Source organism: Oryctolagus cuniculus, chromosome 15, assembly GCF_964237555.1.
Source record: "Oryctolagus cuniculus chromosome 15, mOryCun1.1, whole genome shotgun sequence".
Classification (NCBI taxonomy): domain Eukaryota; kingdom Metazoa; phylum Chordata; class Mammalia; order Lagomorpha; family Leporidae; genus Oryctolagus; species Oryctolagus cuniculus.
This window is the reverse complement of record NC_091446.1, coordinates 83,400,418-83,417,860: the sequence shown is the minus strand read 5'-3', so window position 1 is coordinate 83,417,860 and position 17,443 is coordinate 83,400,418. Positions and strand designations below refer to the sequence as shown.

Sequence of the window (17,443 nt, the reverse complement as noted above, 5' to 3'; positions counted from 1 at the left end):
GCATAGGTTGTCAATTAGACCATGGTCGGGGGTGGGGGAAGACACAGAGCCCACCCAGGGACTCAAAGGGGGCCCTGGAGTAGTGCAGGCTGCCTGGCCCTTCTCCCTGGTCTGTGCCAGCCTCTTCCTCCTCCCTGCTGCAGGTGGGCCTCCTGCCACAGGAGGGAGCCCTTGTCTTGTGACTTGCCTACTTGTGCACGCACCTGTGTGTGTGTGTGTGTGTGTGTGTGAGCGCGCGTATGGGAGCCACGTGGGAGTGTGTACACACATGCCTGCGAGTATGTCTGTGTCATGCGCCTGGGGTGAGGCCAGGATCCCCGCCCCCAGCCCTCGGCTAAGCACAACGTGTTTCTGGGCGCTGGGGAGTGGTCTCTACCCCTCTGGGGCTGGGTCAGCCCCCTCACTTACCCGGCCCCTCCCACCCAGGCCAACGCCACGGGCGGCGGCGGGCACGTGCAGATGGTGCAGAAAGCCATGCAGGACCTCACCTACGCCTCGCTCTGCTTCCCCGAGGCCATCAAGGCCCGGGGCATGGACAGCACCCAGGACATCCCCTACTACTTCTACCGCGACGACGGGCTGCTGGTGTGGGAGGCCATCCGGACGTGAGTGCCCGCTGGCGCTGGGGCTGGCAGAGGGGGCGAGGGGCAGGGGACGCGAGGAGGAGCCCCCTTGCCCGCTCCCTCCGGCGACCCCTCCCCGCGCAGGTTCGTGGCCGAGGTGGTGGGCATCTACTATGAGGACGACCAGGTGGTGGAGGAGGACCAGGAGCTGCAGGACTTCGTGCGGGACGTCTACATGTACGGCATGCGGGGCAGGAAGGCCTCAGGTAGGGCCGCGGGGGCACGCGGGTGGGCGCGGGGGCGCGGGGCCCGGTCCTCGCTCAGCCAGCGAGCCGCTCCGCCCCAGGCTTCCCCAAGTCCATCAAGAGCCGCGAGAAGCTGTCCGAGTACCTGACCGTGGTGATCTTCACGGCCTCCGCCCAGCACGCGGCCGTGAACTTCGGCCAGGTAGGCCCGCGCCGCGCCGACCCGCCCGCGACCCGCTCCCGGCTCCCCCAGCCCGCCAACCCCTGGCCCTTGTGGGCCCAGGAGAATCAGGGAAGCCTGGAGGTGGAGAGACCAAGGTGCCCGGGGAGGAGGAGCTGGGGAAGGGCGGGGCCTTTGGGGGAGAGCTGGGGGGGGACGAGGCGGAGCTGAGAGAGGAGGCGGGGCCTTTGGGGAGGAGCCCAAGAGGCGGGGCCCAGAGAGGAGGGTCTGAGGAAGGGCGGGGCCTTTGGGGAGGAGCCTGAGGGGCGGGGCCGAGGAGGGAGCAGAAGGGCTGCCCGGGGAAGGAGGGTCTGCTGCTCTGGTGGAGGTGCCCGAGCGGCCAGGCCTCCGCCCGCCCACGCGTTGGGGGCGGTCCCCGCAGTATGACTGGTGCTCCTGGATCCCCAATGCGCCTCCGACCATGCGGGCGCCGCCGCCCACGGCCAAGGGCCTGGTGACCATCGAGCAGATCGTGGAGACGCTGCCGGACCGCGGCCGCTCCTGCTGGCATCTGGGCGCCGTGTGGGCGCTGAGCCAGTTCCAGGAAAACGAGGTGAGGCCGCGCGCGCCGGCCTAGGATGGCATTGAAAGGCAGGGTTGGGACGGGGAGGACAGACAGACAGACGCCCCGCCCCCGCGGGAGGGCTGCACCTGCGGGTCCTCCCCCCCAGCCCCAGGGAGCACAGGCTCCCAGCGCCCTCCCCTGCGCACGCGCCTGTGCCCTCCCCTGTGTTCTCCCCTGCGCGCTCACCTGCGCGCCCGCCTGTCCGTGCCCCGCCCCCAGCTGTTCCTGGGCATGTACCCCGAGGAGCACTTCATCGAGAAGCCCGTGAAGGAGGCCATGGCCCGCTTCCGCAAGGCCCTGGAGGCCATTGTCAGCGTGATCGCCGAGCGCAACAAGCACAAGAAGCTGCCCTACTACTACCTGTCGCCGGACCGCATCCCCAACAGCGTGGCCATCTGACCCCGCCGCCAGGGGTGTGAGTGCGCGGCCGTCCTGCACGGAGCAGGCCCACTCCCACACCCGGGCAGCGGCTGGGCCGGCTGGCTGACAGCCATAGTCATGCCTAGTCCGACTCCTTGTATGCAGTAGGTGCCCAGGAAAATTCCTGTCGAATGGATTCTTTGTTGGTTACCAGAACTAGAGGAAGTCATTTAAAACCCACGTGCTGGGTGGCCGGTGCTGTGGTGTAGCGGATAAAGCCCCCGCCTGCAGTGCCGGCATCCCATATGGGCGCTGGTTCGAGACCCGACTGCTCCACTTCCGATCCAGCTCTCTGCTGTGGCCTGGGAAAGCAGTAGAGGAAGGCCCAAGTGCTTGGGACCCTGCACCTACGTGGGAGACCTGGAAGAGGCTCCTGGCTGTGGATCATCGCAGCCTCAGCCGTTGGGGCCATCTGGGGAGTGAACCAGAACATGGAAGACCTCTCTCTGCCTCTGCCTCTCTGTAACTCTGCCTTTCAAATGAACAAATAAATCTTAAAAAAAAAAAAAAGCCATAATCCCACGTGCTGTACCCAGCCACCCGAAACAGCTGAGAAAAAGCCAGAATCAATGGGCTCCCCCACCCCAGGACACAGGCACCTCCCCCACACATCTGTCCAGAGCACATCTCAAATGCCACTGCCTCTGGGAAGGCCTCCTTGGCTGTCTGCCTGGGGTTTCCCGGAGCCGCTGCCTGTTGCTGTCCCAGTGGCCTCTCCCTGGGGAGGGGACGCCCTCGCTGAAGCAGAGAACCCACTTTCTTAGTGTCTGGGCCAGGGCCCGCCTAGGGTCCATCTCAGCTGCTCCTGGCAGGGACAGATTAGCAGGCGCTGCTGGGAGCCACGACCCCACAGCCCCGGTGTCAGAATCGCATCACCGAGGGGTCCCGGCAGGTGCTCCTGAGTGGGTGGGCTAGCAGGGTCAGGGAAGGGCTTCCACCGAGGTCAGCAGGGCACAGGAGGCCGTGTGCAGGTGCTCCTGGGCCCCTGGGAAGCTTCCTGCTGGAGCAGGTGCTGTAGAGGGCAAGGCACAGCCCCAGTGTGGCTCCCAGACGTGGTCGCCGCTGTGGGTGACCTTCAGCACTGAGCCACTCACACACAGCCACCACGGAGCCCCCTGCCAGGTCGTGTGGTCGGGGAGGCAGGAGCAGGACCCTGGTGCAGGGAGAGAGAAGCGAGCAGTGGATGCGGAGGGCTTCACACCACATGGTCCCTCTGAGAGTCTCACTGCAGCCAGCAGGGCATCCTCAGATGGAAGTCACCCAGCACAGCGCCCTCTGTCGGCAAGGAGTGACAACAGCTGCTGGCGGGAACACGCAGCTGGCTGGAGCCCACGTGTGACAGCTGAGGCCCCAGACTGGGTGATGTACAGAGAAGAAATCGACTTACCGAAGGTCTGCAGGCTGGAGGTCCATCCAGGTCCTGTCAGCCGAGGGCTCTGTCTCTGCCTCGGAGCCAGAGCCTTGTGCGCTGTCTAAGCAGCGTGGAGGGACAGGAACGGGTGGACACGATCTGCAACCCTTTCTGCAAGGCTGTTAACCCATTCTTCGGGACAGAATACTGAGGAGTTCCCGCCTCCCAAAGGCCTCAGCTCCCAGCAGTGTCCACCTGCGGCTTAGGCTCCCCTGCAGGGTTTTAGGAGGAGCGCTTGTGTCCAAGCAATAGCATAACCAGGGTCTTGTTTTCAAACAATGGTTTTCAGCTGAAGCTTAACCAAGTTAATTTTTTGCTTTGAGGGGAAAAAAATCAACACATCAACTGAATCCAGAATCAAAAAAAAAAAAAAGCACCCATTGCTGGGACACAGCCCCAAGTGATTCGATATACTAACATTCTGAGGGTGGAGTGGCCCATTCTCTAGAGAAACAGCAGAGAGAGGTCACAAGATGGCCCCAATACTGTTAGTAGCAGGTCATTATTTTAACACGGTTTTTTAAACTGTGCTTGTGGAGTTCAAGAAATATGTTCCTTAAAGAGGAGGAGAGCTCAGCATAGAAACAGGCACTGGCAGAAAAAGGAGCTGCAAATAAAAATCCCGGGACTGAAAACTGTCGGAAAAATATTCATAATGGAATAGGCTTGATGACAGAGCCCAGTGAGGGTGAACTTGAAGACTGGTGACAGAAAAGAATCAAAGAAATTAAGATGGATTTATTTGACAGGCGGAGCGACAGAGAGAGGAGAGGGAGAGAGGGAGAGAGAGATCGTCCACCCACTGGTTCACTCCCCAAATGACCACAGCGGCTAGAGCTGAGCCAAGCCAAAGCCAGGAGCCAGGAGCTCCATTTGGGTGTCTCAGGTGAGTGGCAGGGGTGTGAGCACCTGGGCCGTCTTGCTCTGCCTTCCCAGGCGCATCAGCAGGGAGCCGGATCGGAAGCAGAGCATCCGGGTCTTGAACTGGCACTCCAATAGGGGATGCCAGCATTGGAAAAAACAAAACGTTCTCATGAACTGGGTTTCAAGGCCTCGGAGACAAGGTTAAACATTTTTGTATCACATCACTGGAATCTCAGGAGAGGAAAGACGAGAACAGAAAGGCTGAGTCCTCCCAAGTATGGCAAAAGGCCCCAACGTAAAGCATCCAGAAACAGCCAGACCCAAGCAGAACCAGCACCCCTGTGAGTCCTGGTGCTCCCAACCAGAGTTAAAGGGAAAAGCTCTGGCTGGCGCCATGGCTCACTAGGCTAATCCTCCGCCTTGCGGCGCCGGCACACCGGGTTCTAGTCCCGGTAGGGGAGTCGGATTCTGTCCCGGTTGCCCCTCTTACAGGCCAGCCCCTGCTATGGCCGGGGAGTGCGGTGGAGGATGGCCCAGGTGCTTGGGCCCTGCACCCCATGGAAGACCAGGAGAAGCACCTGGCTCCTGCCATTGGATCAGCGCAGCGCGCCAGCCGTGGCGGCCAAAACCTCAGGCAAAAAATAACACTGGGAGAACCCATCGTCAGCAGCTCCTGGCCACAAAGCAACGTGAGGGGAAACTGTTCGGGCTGCAGCGCCCCAGAAACGGCCTCTTTAAAATCCGGGAGACCATTCGAAGCCAACGGTGCACCACAGGGCATTCTGCATTCTACTCTAACAAAATTAGATCTTGGTGGTGGTTGGGGGGTTGTATAGCGGGCCAAGCAGTGCCAGCATCACGGCGCTGGTTAGAGCCTCGGCTGCTCCGCTTTGACTCAACTTCTTTTAATGCACCTGGGAAAGCAGCAGAGGATGACTCAAGTGCCTGGGTCCCTGCCGCCCACGTGGGAGACCCGGATGGAGTTCTGGGCTCCTGGCTTCAGCCTGGCCACGCTGGGCTACAGCAGCCATTTGGGGGCTGGACCCATGGATAGAAGATTCTCTGTCTCTCTCTCTCTCTCTCTCTCTCTCTTTATCCCTCTGTTATTCTACCTTTCAAATAAATAAAATAAATCTTTAAAAAAATTAAATATCGGGGTTGGCACTGTGGTGCAAGGGGTTAAGCCGTGAACTGCAGCAGTGACCTCCCACATGGGCGCCAATTCAAGTCCTGGCTGCTCCACTTCCAATCCAGCTCTCTGCTGTGGCCTGGGAAAGCAGTAGAAGATGGCCCAAGTCCTTGGGCCCCTGCACCCGCATGGGAGACACAGAAGAAATTCCCAATTCCTGGCTTTGGCCTGGCCCAGCTCCAGCCATTGCAGCCACTTGGGGAGTGAACCAGCAGATAAAACACCTCACTCTCTCTCTCTCTCTCTGCCTCTTTTTCTCTCTGTGTGTAACTCTTTCAAATAAATAAATAAATCTTTAAAAAAATCCATTAAAAAGATTAAATCTTAAAAACCCTTAAATGTATGAATTGCACTTGTCACTTACATAAGAGGAGTAAGCTAATGTCATTACATTATAAAAAACCTGTAAACACAAAAATACAAAAATAACAAATACCCAACCTTTGAGAATGGCGGAAAGCATGAAGGTCCCAGCAGCAGCCGGGGGCAGTAAAACAAGCACAGGCACTCTCACTTAGATAAAGCAGAATTCCTGGACAGGCAAGGGCCATTTTGTCCCGATTTAAACACTGGTCCCACCGCTGTCAGCAGGAAGGCTCAGGCTCACAATGGGAAGGAAGTGAATCATTTCGGAGGTCAGTTCTGCAACTTACCAACATGCCCACTGCCTCTTGTGTCGACTTCTAGGAATTCCTCTTCCCAAGGGCCGGCCCCTCCCACCCACACATAAATGTCCTGGATGTGGATTTCAGCCTTGTGTGTAGTGTCAGAAACTGTATCAATGAGGATCTCAATAAATCCTGCATTAGTTAGAAATCAGGTAGACGCTGTATTCTGATGTTGAGGAATATTCTGTGTCTAGAACTTCGTCCGTGAGTCTGAATGTAGGAGCGTGAGGCTATGGAGGGCACGGTGGCTCCACTCCCGGATCTGTCACTGCAACGCCGGCCCCGGCACTCGATCTGGGAGCCTGCGCTCCCTGCTGCTCCTAGGGAAAGGGGCTGCGTTTGATTTTATTCCTTTTATTATTTGATTACTCTACTCCTTCTCCTCCATTCATTGTTTATGCCTTTATTCAACCTCTTTATTTATTTATTTATTTATTTATGTCTTTGAGAGGCAGAGTTATAGACAGAGGGAGAGAGAAAGGTCTTTTATTTGCTGGTTCACTCCCCAAATGGCTGCAACGGCCAGAGTTCAGCTGATCCGAAGCCAGGAGCCAGAAGCCTCTTCTGGGTCTCCCATGAGGGTGCAGGAGCCCAAGAACTTGGGCTATATTCCACTGCTTCCCCAGGCCATAGTAGAGAGCTGGATCAGAAGTGGAGCAGCTGGGACTCGAACCAGTGCCCATATGGGATGCTGGCACCACAGGCAGAGGCCCAACTTACTATGCCACAGCGCCGACCCACAACCTCTTTTCTTTTATTTATTTATTTATTTATTTTTGACATTGACAGGCAGAGTGGACAGTGAGAGAGAGACAGAAAGAAAGGTCTTCCTTTTGCCATTGGTTCACCCTCCAATGGCCGCCGCGGCTGGCGCGCTGCGGCCAGCGCACCGCGCTGATCCAATGGCAGGAGCCAGGTGCTTTTCCTGGTCTCCCATGGGGTGCAGGGCCCAAGCACTCGGGCCATCCTCCACTGCACTCCCAGGCCATAGCAGAGAGCTGGCCTGTAAGAGGGGCAACCGGGACAGAATCCGACTCCCCTACCGGGACTAGAACCCGGTGTGCCGGCGCCGCAAGGCGGAGGATTAGCCTAGTGAGCCACGGTGCCAGCCAACCTCTTCTTAATGCTTAGCCAGATATCCTTCCTTTTCGAGACCGGGGCCAGCTGTATTCCTTGCTCATCTGGTCAGCTAGATGTGAGCCCCCAGGACATCAGCCTCCCCCCAGCCTGACCCCTCAAACATGCTCTCCCTTCCCCCTCCCACCCAAGCCCCGTTCCCCACCCTGTTGAGTTCCTTCCAGGTCCAGCACCTCCCTTGGCCCTGAGGTGGGATGGAGCCACAGCTCTGTTGCCGAGACTACACGAGGCTGTGCACCAGTGGCCCCGGGGCCCCACCCACTTTGGCCAGGAGCCCGCTTTTTCCAGGAAGGGCCCACACGTTTCAGGCTCGTGGGCCACAGTGGGTCCCACCCGTCCGACTTCACCAGTGCGGCAGATCGGCAAGTAGCGTGGCTGCCAACAGAAGTTCACGTGCGGAAGCTGGACGTGGCTTTTGAGCACGAGTTCCCAATCCTTGCACAGATGAGGGACAGGGCCCTCCAATGCCGCAGCCCTGCCCCCACGCTGAGGCGGAGACTGGTGCCCGGCACCTCCAGCCCACCTGCACTGGGATCCCACCCGAAGTCCCTTTTCCAAAGTCCTCCACACGCACCAGGTCTGCAAAGCACGGTGGCTCCCTCACATCCTGCTCACCACACTGAGCCCAGGGGCCTCCCAGCCTCCTCCTGGCCAGCAGCATCGGCCGGCCTGAGCAGGTTCAGAGGCTGTGTCGGCTCATCCTGCACTCAGCTCTGCTCCCCAGGGCTCTGAGCTGGGACCACGGCCTCCACATGGCATCCTTGGGCTTAGCTAGCGGTCTGTGGACGCTCAATATGGGAGAATCTTCGAGGCTTATGTGGGAGGCTGCAGCGTGATGGCCACGGGGTGGGCAGCCCCTTCAACTCACATACACTGACCCCACTGACATATGCACACACCCAGCGTGCAGGTCTCAGGATTGGGGGCTTTGCCTTTCCTTGGGGGAGCCCAGCAGAGCCCCGGAGACACAGCCTGCAAGAGCAGTGGCCAGGACAGCAAGCCCGCTGCTGTTGCCCTGTGGGTCAGTAAGAGGGTTTCCACAGCCACACACCTTGCACTTGAACTTGAACCTGGCTCCCCTGGAGGTCTGAAGCAAGCAGGCTGGTCTAAAGTGCCTCCATCCTTCTCTCCATGTGTCCCATCCACACCCACCACAGTGGCTCAAGGGCCAGGCTCCGGACACTGCCCCATGTCCTGGGGTGTGAGTGAGCCACCCGAGGCTGGGGCACAGCCAGGAGCGCCTGCCCCGTCCTGGCTCCCTGCAGGCAAGCACTCCCAGGCCAACACTGCTTTGTTAAAGACGAGCTTTATTGCTGGACATCTCCGTGTGTTGCACACACAGCCCCGCCCCTGCACAGAGAATTAGTCAAGAGGTGACTCGGAGAAACAGTAGACACACACAGAATAGAAAACTAGACATTTAGATTACTAGAAAGTTTAAAGTTCAGAAAAACCTCAAATGTGAAGTGCCTATTTTAGAAACACCACCACACATGCCCAGTGTAAATTTGGTCTGTGTCAGCACTCTATAAACATTGTGCGGCCGTGTGGAATTGGTCAGGCGCACAATCCGAACCCGGACGAACGCTCTCGTCTCCCTGGGCTGCAGCTGGAATTGTCAAGGCCAGCTCAAGGTAGGGAAAGCTTCCAAAATGTGTTTGCAGCCAGCCAGGCCCGCCCATCCCAACGGGGGTCCTCCAGCACCACAGCCCACCTGCCAGCAGCACCCAGGCTCCGGAACTGCCCAGCTGCCTTGTGGTGGTGGGGCACACCCACGCGTCTGGAAACCAAGCCTCTATGGCTGGAGACAGCAGAGCAAGGGCAAGGGGGGCGGGGCGGGGCATCAGAGATCCGCGCAAGTGCTCACAAGGTTTCCAAGGAAGTCTGGCAGCGAACCAGAGCACAGAAGCCTGGGTCAGACAGGGTTGGATGGTGACAGCCCACACGGCTCCCCTCTGCCCTGCCACCCCCAGCCCTCAAGCACCAGTCCTCCTGGCCCTGAACCCTCACCCCAGGTTTCTACGTGGTGCAGCCAAATGCCATTCTCCCACGAAAGCCACACACAAAAATGGGGGGGAGGGGGGACGCGAAGCCCCTCAAAAGGCACTTCGTGGGTGAGGTTTGTGATCCAAAGGAGCACGGGCAGACCTGCTGCCGCCACTAGGGGGCAGCACAGCGGCCCTCGCCATGGAGCGGCCAGGTGAGGGATGAGACAAGGAGGTGGCCAGCAGGGTACGCTGAACTCGGACGGCAGAGAAGTGGGTCGGGTCTTCCTGAGCTATAGGGAGAGGCTTTCACGAGAGCCTCTGGCTGGGCCTGGCAGTGAAACGTGGCTCTGGAGGCATCTCGGCCCGAGGGGGTGCCAGCTGGGGGCTGCTGCCTGGGCGCCCTCCCCACCCAAGCACACGTGCTCCTGCTGGAGAGTGATCTCAGGGCTTTCCAAGTTAAACGCAAGCTGTTCCACGGTTTTTTTTTTTTTTTTGGGGGGGGGGGTAGGGATGGGGATTCACACACTTATAAATCCATTGCGATCCTCACTTGGTGGTGGGGAGAAGGGACAAAACTGGTTCCTAAGGGCTGTGGGCTGGGCTGAGCCGGGAGCTTGCCCGATGGCTCCCGATGGATCCGATGTCTGTAGCTGCCTGGGGTCCCCAGTGTGAGAAGGGACGTCGGGAAATCGCGCTTGGGGGACACAGTGGACACGGGCGCGGGCTCCATGTCACCTGGGAGACAGGGAGGGGCAGTCAGCTGCCGCTGGATGGCGGACCAGAGCCTGTGACCCCAGCAGGACAGACGCCGGGGGAGGGGACAGCAGGACAAGGCCTGGTCCACGAGCCCTGGCCCAGAGCGCGGACGCTCTTCCCTCCTCCTGGCCTTCGGAAGCTTCTTGGGTTTCCTCTAACATCACACAGGGCAGGGGGTGGGGGACCCCCAGGCCCTCACCCCGCATGCTGGGAGGTGCTGCAGATGCCGGCGGCTGCCCCCTCCCACCGTGTCACCAGCCCCACAGTGTCCCGGTCTCTCCTAGGGCCGACTGCTTGGCCTGGCACCATGAGACTGGTTTTAAAACAGAATTTTAAGCCCAGTTTTCCAAGGGACAAAGGCCATTTGATGGTAATGCTTTTGGTTTTGTTGCTTCATGAAAAACAGTACGCGAGGTAATCCCTGCTGAGGGAACGGACCGAGGGTGGGGCCCAGGCCCCTAACGTTCAGTCCAGTTAAGGCGATGGGTGTGGACGGGTGGGCCTAGGGCTGGGGGGCGGTGACACCTGCCCTCATCCCAGAGGCTGCCTGGGCCCTGCCGTGACGCCACAGACTCGCCTCACATAGACACTGGGAGGCAGGTGGGCGCTAGGGGCAGCCACCACGCACAGCCCAGGCTGGACACGTGCAGTGTGGCCAGCACCTCCTGGGGACGTGTCCGTGAGGGAGCGCTTTCTCAACACTCACTTCTCTTCCAATTAACTTCCTGCCCTTCCACTTAGATCTCAGTGTTGACTGAAACAAATGAAACGTACAAGGGCAGGCTTGGGAGAGGAGGACCCCTCGTCAGAGAGCAGGCTCAGAACCACAGGGCTTACTGCTCAGCACGCAGGGCCCCTGGGGACAGCCTGACCCGTGTGTCCTGCCGTGAAGCAACGCGTGTCTGTCTCTCTCGGGGACTCGGAGCAGGTGCCCCACGTCTTAGCGTGTGTAAGGCAAAAAGGGTTGCGGGTCTCCGAGGACGTGAATTGAACACAAGGGGAGCACAGGGAAGGTTTCTAAATGCGCTCTTTTACGTGTTGATCCCGCTGGACACGTGTATCACAAAATAAAGATTCTCTTTTGTAAAGTGCTGTCTGCTTAGCACACCACGCCCCACCAGGCACAGAGCACCCAGCGGGAGCTTGCTTCTAGCGGGGCTGTGCCTCCCCCCACCCCCGGCTCTCCTCTGGGAGCAGGGCCCTCCTTCCAAGGTTCAGCACATCCAATGCCAGAAGGGCCGGCTATGCCTGGGGACTGGCACGGTGCCCTGGCTCTGCCGTCGGGGTTGCCATGTGCCCCCCTCACTCTGCTCCGGACCCCACTGAACTCAGCCAGGTCCCCAGGTCCCAGGACGGCTACATGGGGTCTTGAGCTTCCCTTCCCACAGAGCAGCCCAGCAGAGGGGACCCAGCCGGGCCCACAGGAGGGCTCTCCCAGGACGGTCATCGAGGAGGGTTCCGAAAGAGAAGCCACTGGAAAGGGCCACCTGCCCAGCAGTCTATGCTATTACAGGACATAGGAAAGGTACACATTGGCAGTAAACAATCTCCTTCCGCTCTTCGGGGGACGCCCAGGGACGCCCCCCTCGGCCACAGTCAGACGTGAATGACTTCTGCTCCAGTGTCTTCGGGCTCTGTGCAACAAGAAGAGTTTGTGTCAGAGTGACAGGTTCCTCGTCCATCTTTCTGGTCAAAACTGGGCTCTGTTAGTGCAGGTTTTTCAAACATACTCTTTTTGCTTGTTTCTGGGCAGTTCTGAACATAAATCACCCTGTTGTAAGCCTTGAGTCTCTTCCACAATTGCACGTACACCTTGCACTGAACGTACATAAAAAGAAGTCCCCCGGTGAAGCCGATGGCCACGACCACCAATTTAGTCCAAAAGGGCCACTCGAGGATTCCTGCAAGGGAAAAACACAGGCAGTGGGTCTGACACCCGCGGCTCCCAACCCCCCGGGGGCGGGGCTCTGCGCTGGGCTCACCTGTGACCTGGCCCTGCTTGATCTCCTCGGTGGTGCGGTCAATGAGGACGTACAAGGACCAGACCACACAGGTGATGGCGATGACGTGGAACGTCACCGAGCACATGATCTTCCTGCGCTCGCTGGGCGTCATCTGCAGCTTCTCCCACTGCAAAGCCAGGGCGCAGCAAACAGGGGCTGAGAGCTGCGGGCGGGCGGGGAAGACCTGCGCCCCCGCCCCCACCGCCCAAGCCTGGATGACTCCCCCGGAGACGCAAGGCCCTTCCCAACCAGGTACCAGGTGCAGCCCACTTGCTATGCAATGGGAGGAGGCTGGGACTGAGATGGGCTGAAGTATCACGGGCACCCTCTGTCGGCTTACTCCCGCAGGCACACATCCAATGGCCTGCCACAGGAGTCCTGAGGGCGTGTTGGCCCGAGACCCACGTGGAGCTTTGCGGGCCACGCTGTCTTGCTGGCCAGAGGAAGAGGGGTGATGACGCCACAACATGCCAGCAGATGGCCGCACTGCGGCGTGAAGGGGACTGGGAGAAGGCGCTCACTCTTTGGTCCTCTGCTACTGTGCAGGCTGCTTGAAATCGGTGCTAAGAGCTCCTGGTACAAGCAGACCCTGCCAGTCCCGACCCCTCAAGGAGCTCACTAATTTGCTCCAAGAAGGATGACTTTTCTCATGTACTGGTTTCTCAGTCAGAGGTGGAGAGAAAGAACAGGGCGTGAGGGCCAGTAGCTGCTTTCCCATGCCAGTCACGGCTGGGACCGGAGCCTCACGGGTCATCCAAATGACCCAGGGGCCCCCGGGCTCCCTGAGGAGCCGCCGGCAGTGCCCCAGGAAGCATGAGGCACCTTGTGAGGCAAAGCACCTTTTAAGAAGCCTGCACCTGCCTTCTCTCACAAGCAACTGCCTTCTGCTGGGGTTTGGTCATGGGCCAGCTCTGGGGCTTCCCGCCTGCAGTGCGGTCCTGGCTCCCAGACCCCGGCCATTTCCCAGGGCACCTGCGGCTCCCCCTCCCCCATTACGCTCCAAGCTCTCACCTTCTCCTTGCTGCATGCTCTGTACACACCAGGTGGATCTCTAATCCCTTTCCCTTTGCCTGCCAATCCCACTGCTCCTTCCAGAAGGGCTCTGAAACCCACACTTCCCACGGGGCCACCGCCCCTGCATCCTGCATTGAGCCAGCCTGGGGGAGGCCTGCAAGGGGCATTTCCTTCTCTCTGTGCCGACACACTCAGGCCCTGGCATTTAAGTGTACTACGATTCTGCCGCGATGGTCCTTGCGATGTGTACGCCGTGGTTTGAGGCAGGGAAAGTTTTTATCTTTCCGAACAAAGCCTTTCCATGCTGGGCAGCTGCAGGGGAGTACAAGGCACTCCTCGCAGCAAGGAGCAGCGGCCTTTCCCCACCCACGTCCCCAGTCAGCACCCAGCACGGGTGCAGACAAGTCAACAGCCTGTGCCGGGGACGGTCTCTCACGCTAACGCGTGGTCCCCTCCAGGAGGCAAGACGCGGCCCATCACTGGGGATGAACACCAACCCAGAGGTCAGAAGCCAGTCAGGGGGCGGGGCGGGGGCGGAAGACTGACAGACCAGCAACGGGTCTGGGGTTGAAGGAAAAAGAAACGTTAGGACCCCATGGTCAAGAGGGGCGGGGCCTGCAATCCCAAAAAACCACGCAGGCCCTCAGGAGCCCCGGCCAAGCCCCTGCCTTCCCCGGCCACTCCTCGCGCACCTTCCGCAGAGGCTTCAGCTTGGTCTCCATGATGAACTCGTACTTGCAGAGCTCGCAGCAGCGCGTGTCCGAGCTCTTGATCCACTGCTGCAGGCAGGCCTGATGCACGAAGTGGAGGCTCCCCGTGCAGCGGCAGGGGGTGATCAGCGGGCTCTCGCCATCGCCTTCACAGTGGCAGATCCTGCAGCAGATGGAAGGCCGGTCACTGCGAGGACGGTCTGCGCGCTGGGGATGGCGACATGCCGCCCACAGAACGCTGTCCAACACAGACCTCGCAGAGGTGACCACACACACACACACACACACACACACAGATGCAGACAGCCGCTATGGCTGCTACAGCCACTGCGCACCCGCCTCCCGCAGCAGTGTGCCACAGAGGGCAAGCGACCCAAGAAGCAACAGTGTGGTCACATCTCGGCTGACATGAACTGCACTCGGAAGCAACGAGCAGCCATCTCCCCGAACACAAGATGCGAAGACAGCCTGGAGAAATTTCTATGCCAAATGAAACCAACATGCGGCCTTGCAGATGCACCACAGTGACTTACAATGAAGGTGAGCTTGCTTTTCAGTGCTCCTCACTGACTTCACCATCACACACCACAAATCACACACTTCCTTCCCTCTCAGCGAATGAGCAGAGACCACAGAACCGCACCTGGACCTTAAATCTCACCATGAGAAGAGGCTGCAATTTCGTTTTTGTTTTTGTTTTTTGTGTTTTCTTTTTTCCCTAGGACCACTCAGAGCAGTCAGTGGGAATTAATTCAAAACATTCATTATTTCCAAGGTAGCAGGATGCGGCCACTAACCCCCAAGGAACTGAACAGCCTTTGAGAAAGAGAGAGGGGTCTTTTCCACTTGCCAGACACCTGTTCTTAAAGGAGCCAGGCCCTGGCCAGAGAGGCCCGCAGGCCGTTTGTTTCAGAAACTGGGCACCGGCTCCCGACGGTGCACACCTGGGAGGCAGCAGTGATGGCTCAAGCAACTGGGTTCCTGCCGCCCACACGGGAGCCCTGGGTTGGTGCCGCTGGCTGCTGGCTCTGGCGCTGGCCCTACCCCAGCCGCTCTGGACGTTTGGGGAGTGACCTAGTGGGCGGGACCTCTCGCTCTTTCTCTCTGCGCCTCTCAACTGCATATATAAAAATTTGTTTAGAAAGTGGGAAGTGAAGTTAAGGCCTAGACAAGGTGGCTGCCTCTGGGCGGGTGGGGAGGAGCGAGCTGCTCCTGCGTCCACGGGGGTGGTGGGGGCAGGGGGATGAAGGCGGGGAGGGGTGTTCTGCACCACCAGCAGGAAGGCTGCAGAGACTATTCCTTTCTTCCAACGTCTTTACGCAGAGTCTATGGATCTCTACTTGAGAAGTGTCAGCTTGGCCTTTAATATGTGGAGCTTTGTCTTTCATCATCTGCGAGACTAGCAGGAAAATGAGCTTTCAAATGACAGCGATACTCCGTTCTCGGCCATCGCTTCACTTTCCTGAAACTGCACATATTAAAGCAAGAGGAGGCTACGGAGCCGGGACGCAGGCACAGGCACAGCCAGAACGGTGGCTCCTGGCAAACCAACCTGCAGGCATCCCCAGACGTGGACACGGGAGACGTGGGGGGGCGCTTCTCAGAGAGGGGAGAAGGACAGTCCAGGTCACTGTCCTTTTCCACGGAGCACAGGGGCGCCCGCGGGGCACCGCCCCTCAGCTTGGCCGACGCGCTGTCCTCAAAGACGTCATCGTCCCCCATTTCGTCGGAGCAGAAGCCCGCGCTCCCGGCCAGCCCGCTGGAGGACTTGGTAGCGCGGGGCTGGGCCACGCCACTCTCCAGCTCCTGGAACCTGTGCAGGCTGCTGGCGCTGGAGCCACGGGACAGCGACAGCAGGTAGCGGAGCAGCCGGCGGCTGCGGGACGCGGCCTGGCCATCGGCCTGCAGCTCCAGGAGCGGGGCGCGCATGCCCCCCTTGCCGGCGTCCCCCTCGGAGGCGGAGAGGGACGAAAGGCGAGAGCGCCTGGAGGTGCCACGAGGCCTGCGGCTGGGCGCTCGCTTGTCCTTGAGGTGGAACCTGCTCACCCGGAGACAGGGGTCTTGAGGGAGCGGCAGCTTGCCTTCGGAGCATGTCCTCTCCACGTAGCCAAAGCTCCCCAGCGCGTCCTGGGCCTTCTCCCCGACATCGTTCAGGGACTTGGAGAACTTCAGGGCTCGTCTGGCTCTGCTGTTCTTAGCAGGCTTCAAGGCCTGGGCCCATTCCGAACCAAAGGGACTTCGCTTCGGCGCCTGTCCTGCGTCTTTACAGATAACTGTCACAGTGAGCCCTTGGGTGAGAGAACTCTGGCATGGAGGAGCTTTCAAGACAACAGCAGACTGCACGGGACTGTGGTGACAACACTCAGAAAACACTGCACTGGAACTGCATGCAGAACAGTGGGACAAAAGCACAGAAAGGAAAAACAATTTTAAAAGAGAACAGGCATCAAAGTGAAGGAATGAGACTTGTGCAGCGACTTGGCGAGCAAGCAGCACGTGAAACTGGGCCGACTGTTTAGACCAAACAAGGGGGTGGGGGGAGGGCTCGAGGCCCTAGCAACACGGGTGCTGTCCGCGGGACACAGCGGCACCTGAAGTGGAGTGTTACCTGCAGATGTCCTGGGTGGATGGTGTGACAGAGGTGCGAGAGAAGGCGGAGACCGGAGCCGAGGCCGAGGGAGGACTCACAGCCTGCAACGACACACCTCCCATCAGTTCCAGGGGACAGAGGGGAGGCAGACACACGGCAGCGGGTGCCGAACCTGCCAAGAGCTGCCTTCCCACAGGCGTTAAACATGTGCAAGCCTGGCCGAGACAAACCCAACAGCACTTTTTTTTAAATCTGTGGATAAAACTGGCCAAGAAACACCTGAAACTACGAGATACCATTACCAGTGTCTGGCATGGCCAACAGCCCACGATTTCGCAGGCATCTAAAATTCACTTCGTTCATGCCTGAGTCAGGAAACCAGGTATTATCAGATGCTGTGCAAATGCAGGAGGCAGAGGAGGCCCACAGCTTCCCCCATGGCGCCCTCTCCCGGCGGCAGACTGGAACGCACTCTCTTCCCACACAACCACACCCACGATGCCCCCATTCTGGTCTACAAAACCTCACTGTTCTGTCACAGCTCTTGGTACAAAATGGAAACTACCTGACCCCAAGGCCCCCCAACCTACAGCTCAACCCAAGGCTGAGCAGAGGGCTGAGCGCACAATGCTCCTAGCAGGTCTAAACGTGGAACTGTGAACTAGAAAAAATAATCCAGGCCGGCGCCACGGCTCACTAGGCTAATCCTCCGCCTTGCGGCGCCAGCACACCGGGTTCTAGTCCCGGTCGAGGCGCCGGATTCTGTCCCGGTTGCCCCTCTTCCAGGCCAGCTCTCTGCTGTGGCCAGGGAGTACAGTGGAGGATGGCCCAGGTGCTTGGGCCCTGCACCCCCTGGGAGACCAGGAAAAGCACCTGGCTCCTGGCTCCTGCCATCGGATCAGCACGGTGCGCCGGCCGCAGCGCGCCGGCCACGGCGGCCATTGGAGGGTGAACCAACGGCAAAAGAAAGACCTTTCTCTCTCTCTCACTGTCCACTCTGCCTGTCAAAAAAAAAAAAAAAAAAAAAAAAAAAAAAAAAAGAAAAAGAAAGAAAGAAAAGAAAAAATAATCCGGAGCATTTCAGTTTGGAAGGCCATGCA

General features: G+C 59.1%; 2 protein-coding genes and 1 long non-coding RNA gene across 34 annotated transcripts in view; 2 read left to right on the top strand and 1 right to left on the bottom strand.

Moving 5' to 3' along the window:
* The window catches only part of ALOX5 (arachidonate 5-lipoxygenase), a 38,690-nt gene extending 36,167 nt beyond the window's left edge, over positions 1-2,523 (top strand). For both annotated transcript variants that reach the window (XM_002718327.5, XM_070058123.1), the window contains 5 exons: positions 427-605; positions 708-829; positions 910-1,010; positions 1,411-1,581; positions 1,813-2,523. In XM_002718327.5, the coding sequence (XP_002718373.3) occupies positions 427-605; positions 708-829; positions 910-1,010; positions 1,411-1,581; positions 1,813-1,992 (753 nt within the window). In that variant the 3' untranslated portion in view covers positions 1,993-2,523. The remainder of the gene's footprint in view (positions 1-426; positions 606-707; positions 830-909; positions 1,011-1,410; positions 1,582-1,812) is intronic.
* LOC103351327 (uncharacterized) overlaps positions 1-17,443 on the top strand; it is a 555,796-nt gene that overhangs the window by 236,631 nt on the left and 301,722 nt on the right. The window lies entirely within an intron of this gene.
* MARCHF8 (membrane associated ring-CH-type finger 8) overlaps positions 8,573-17,443 on the bottom strand; it is a 105,692-nt gene continuing 96,821 nt past the window's right edge. For 11 of the 16 annotated variants that reach the window (XM_008269845.4, XM_008269850.4, XM_070058124.1 and 8 more), the window contains 5 exons: positions 16,362-16,444; positions 15,306-16,136; positions 13,736-13,916; positions 12,009-12,156; positions 8,573-11,927 (listed from right to left, as the gene is read on the bottom strand). In XM_008269845.4, coding sequence (XP_008268067.1) covers positions 11,623-11,927; positions 12,009-12,156; positions 13,736-13,916; positions 15,306-16,136; positions 16,362-16,444 — 1,548 coding nt within the window. In that variant the 3' untranslated portion in view covers positions 8,573-11,622. The remainder of the gene's footprint in view (positions 11,928-12,008; positions 12,157-13,735; positions 13,917-15,305; positions 16,137-16,361; positions 16,445-17,443) is intronic. The other 5 variants (XM_002718326.5, XM_070058125.1, XM_070058127.1 and 2 more) reach the window with 2 other exon arrangements.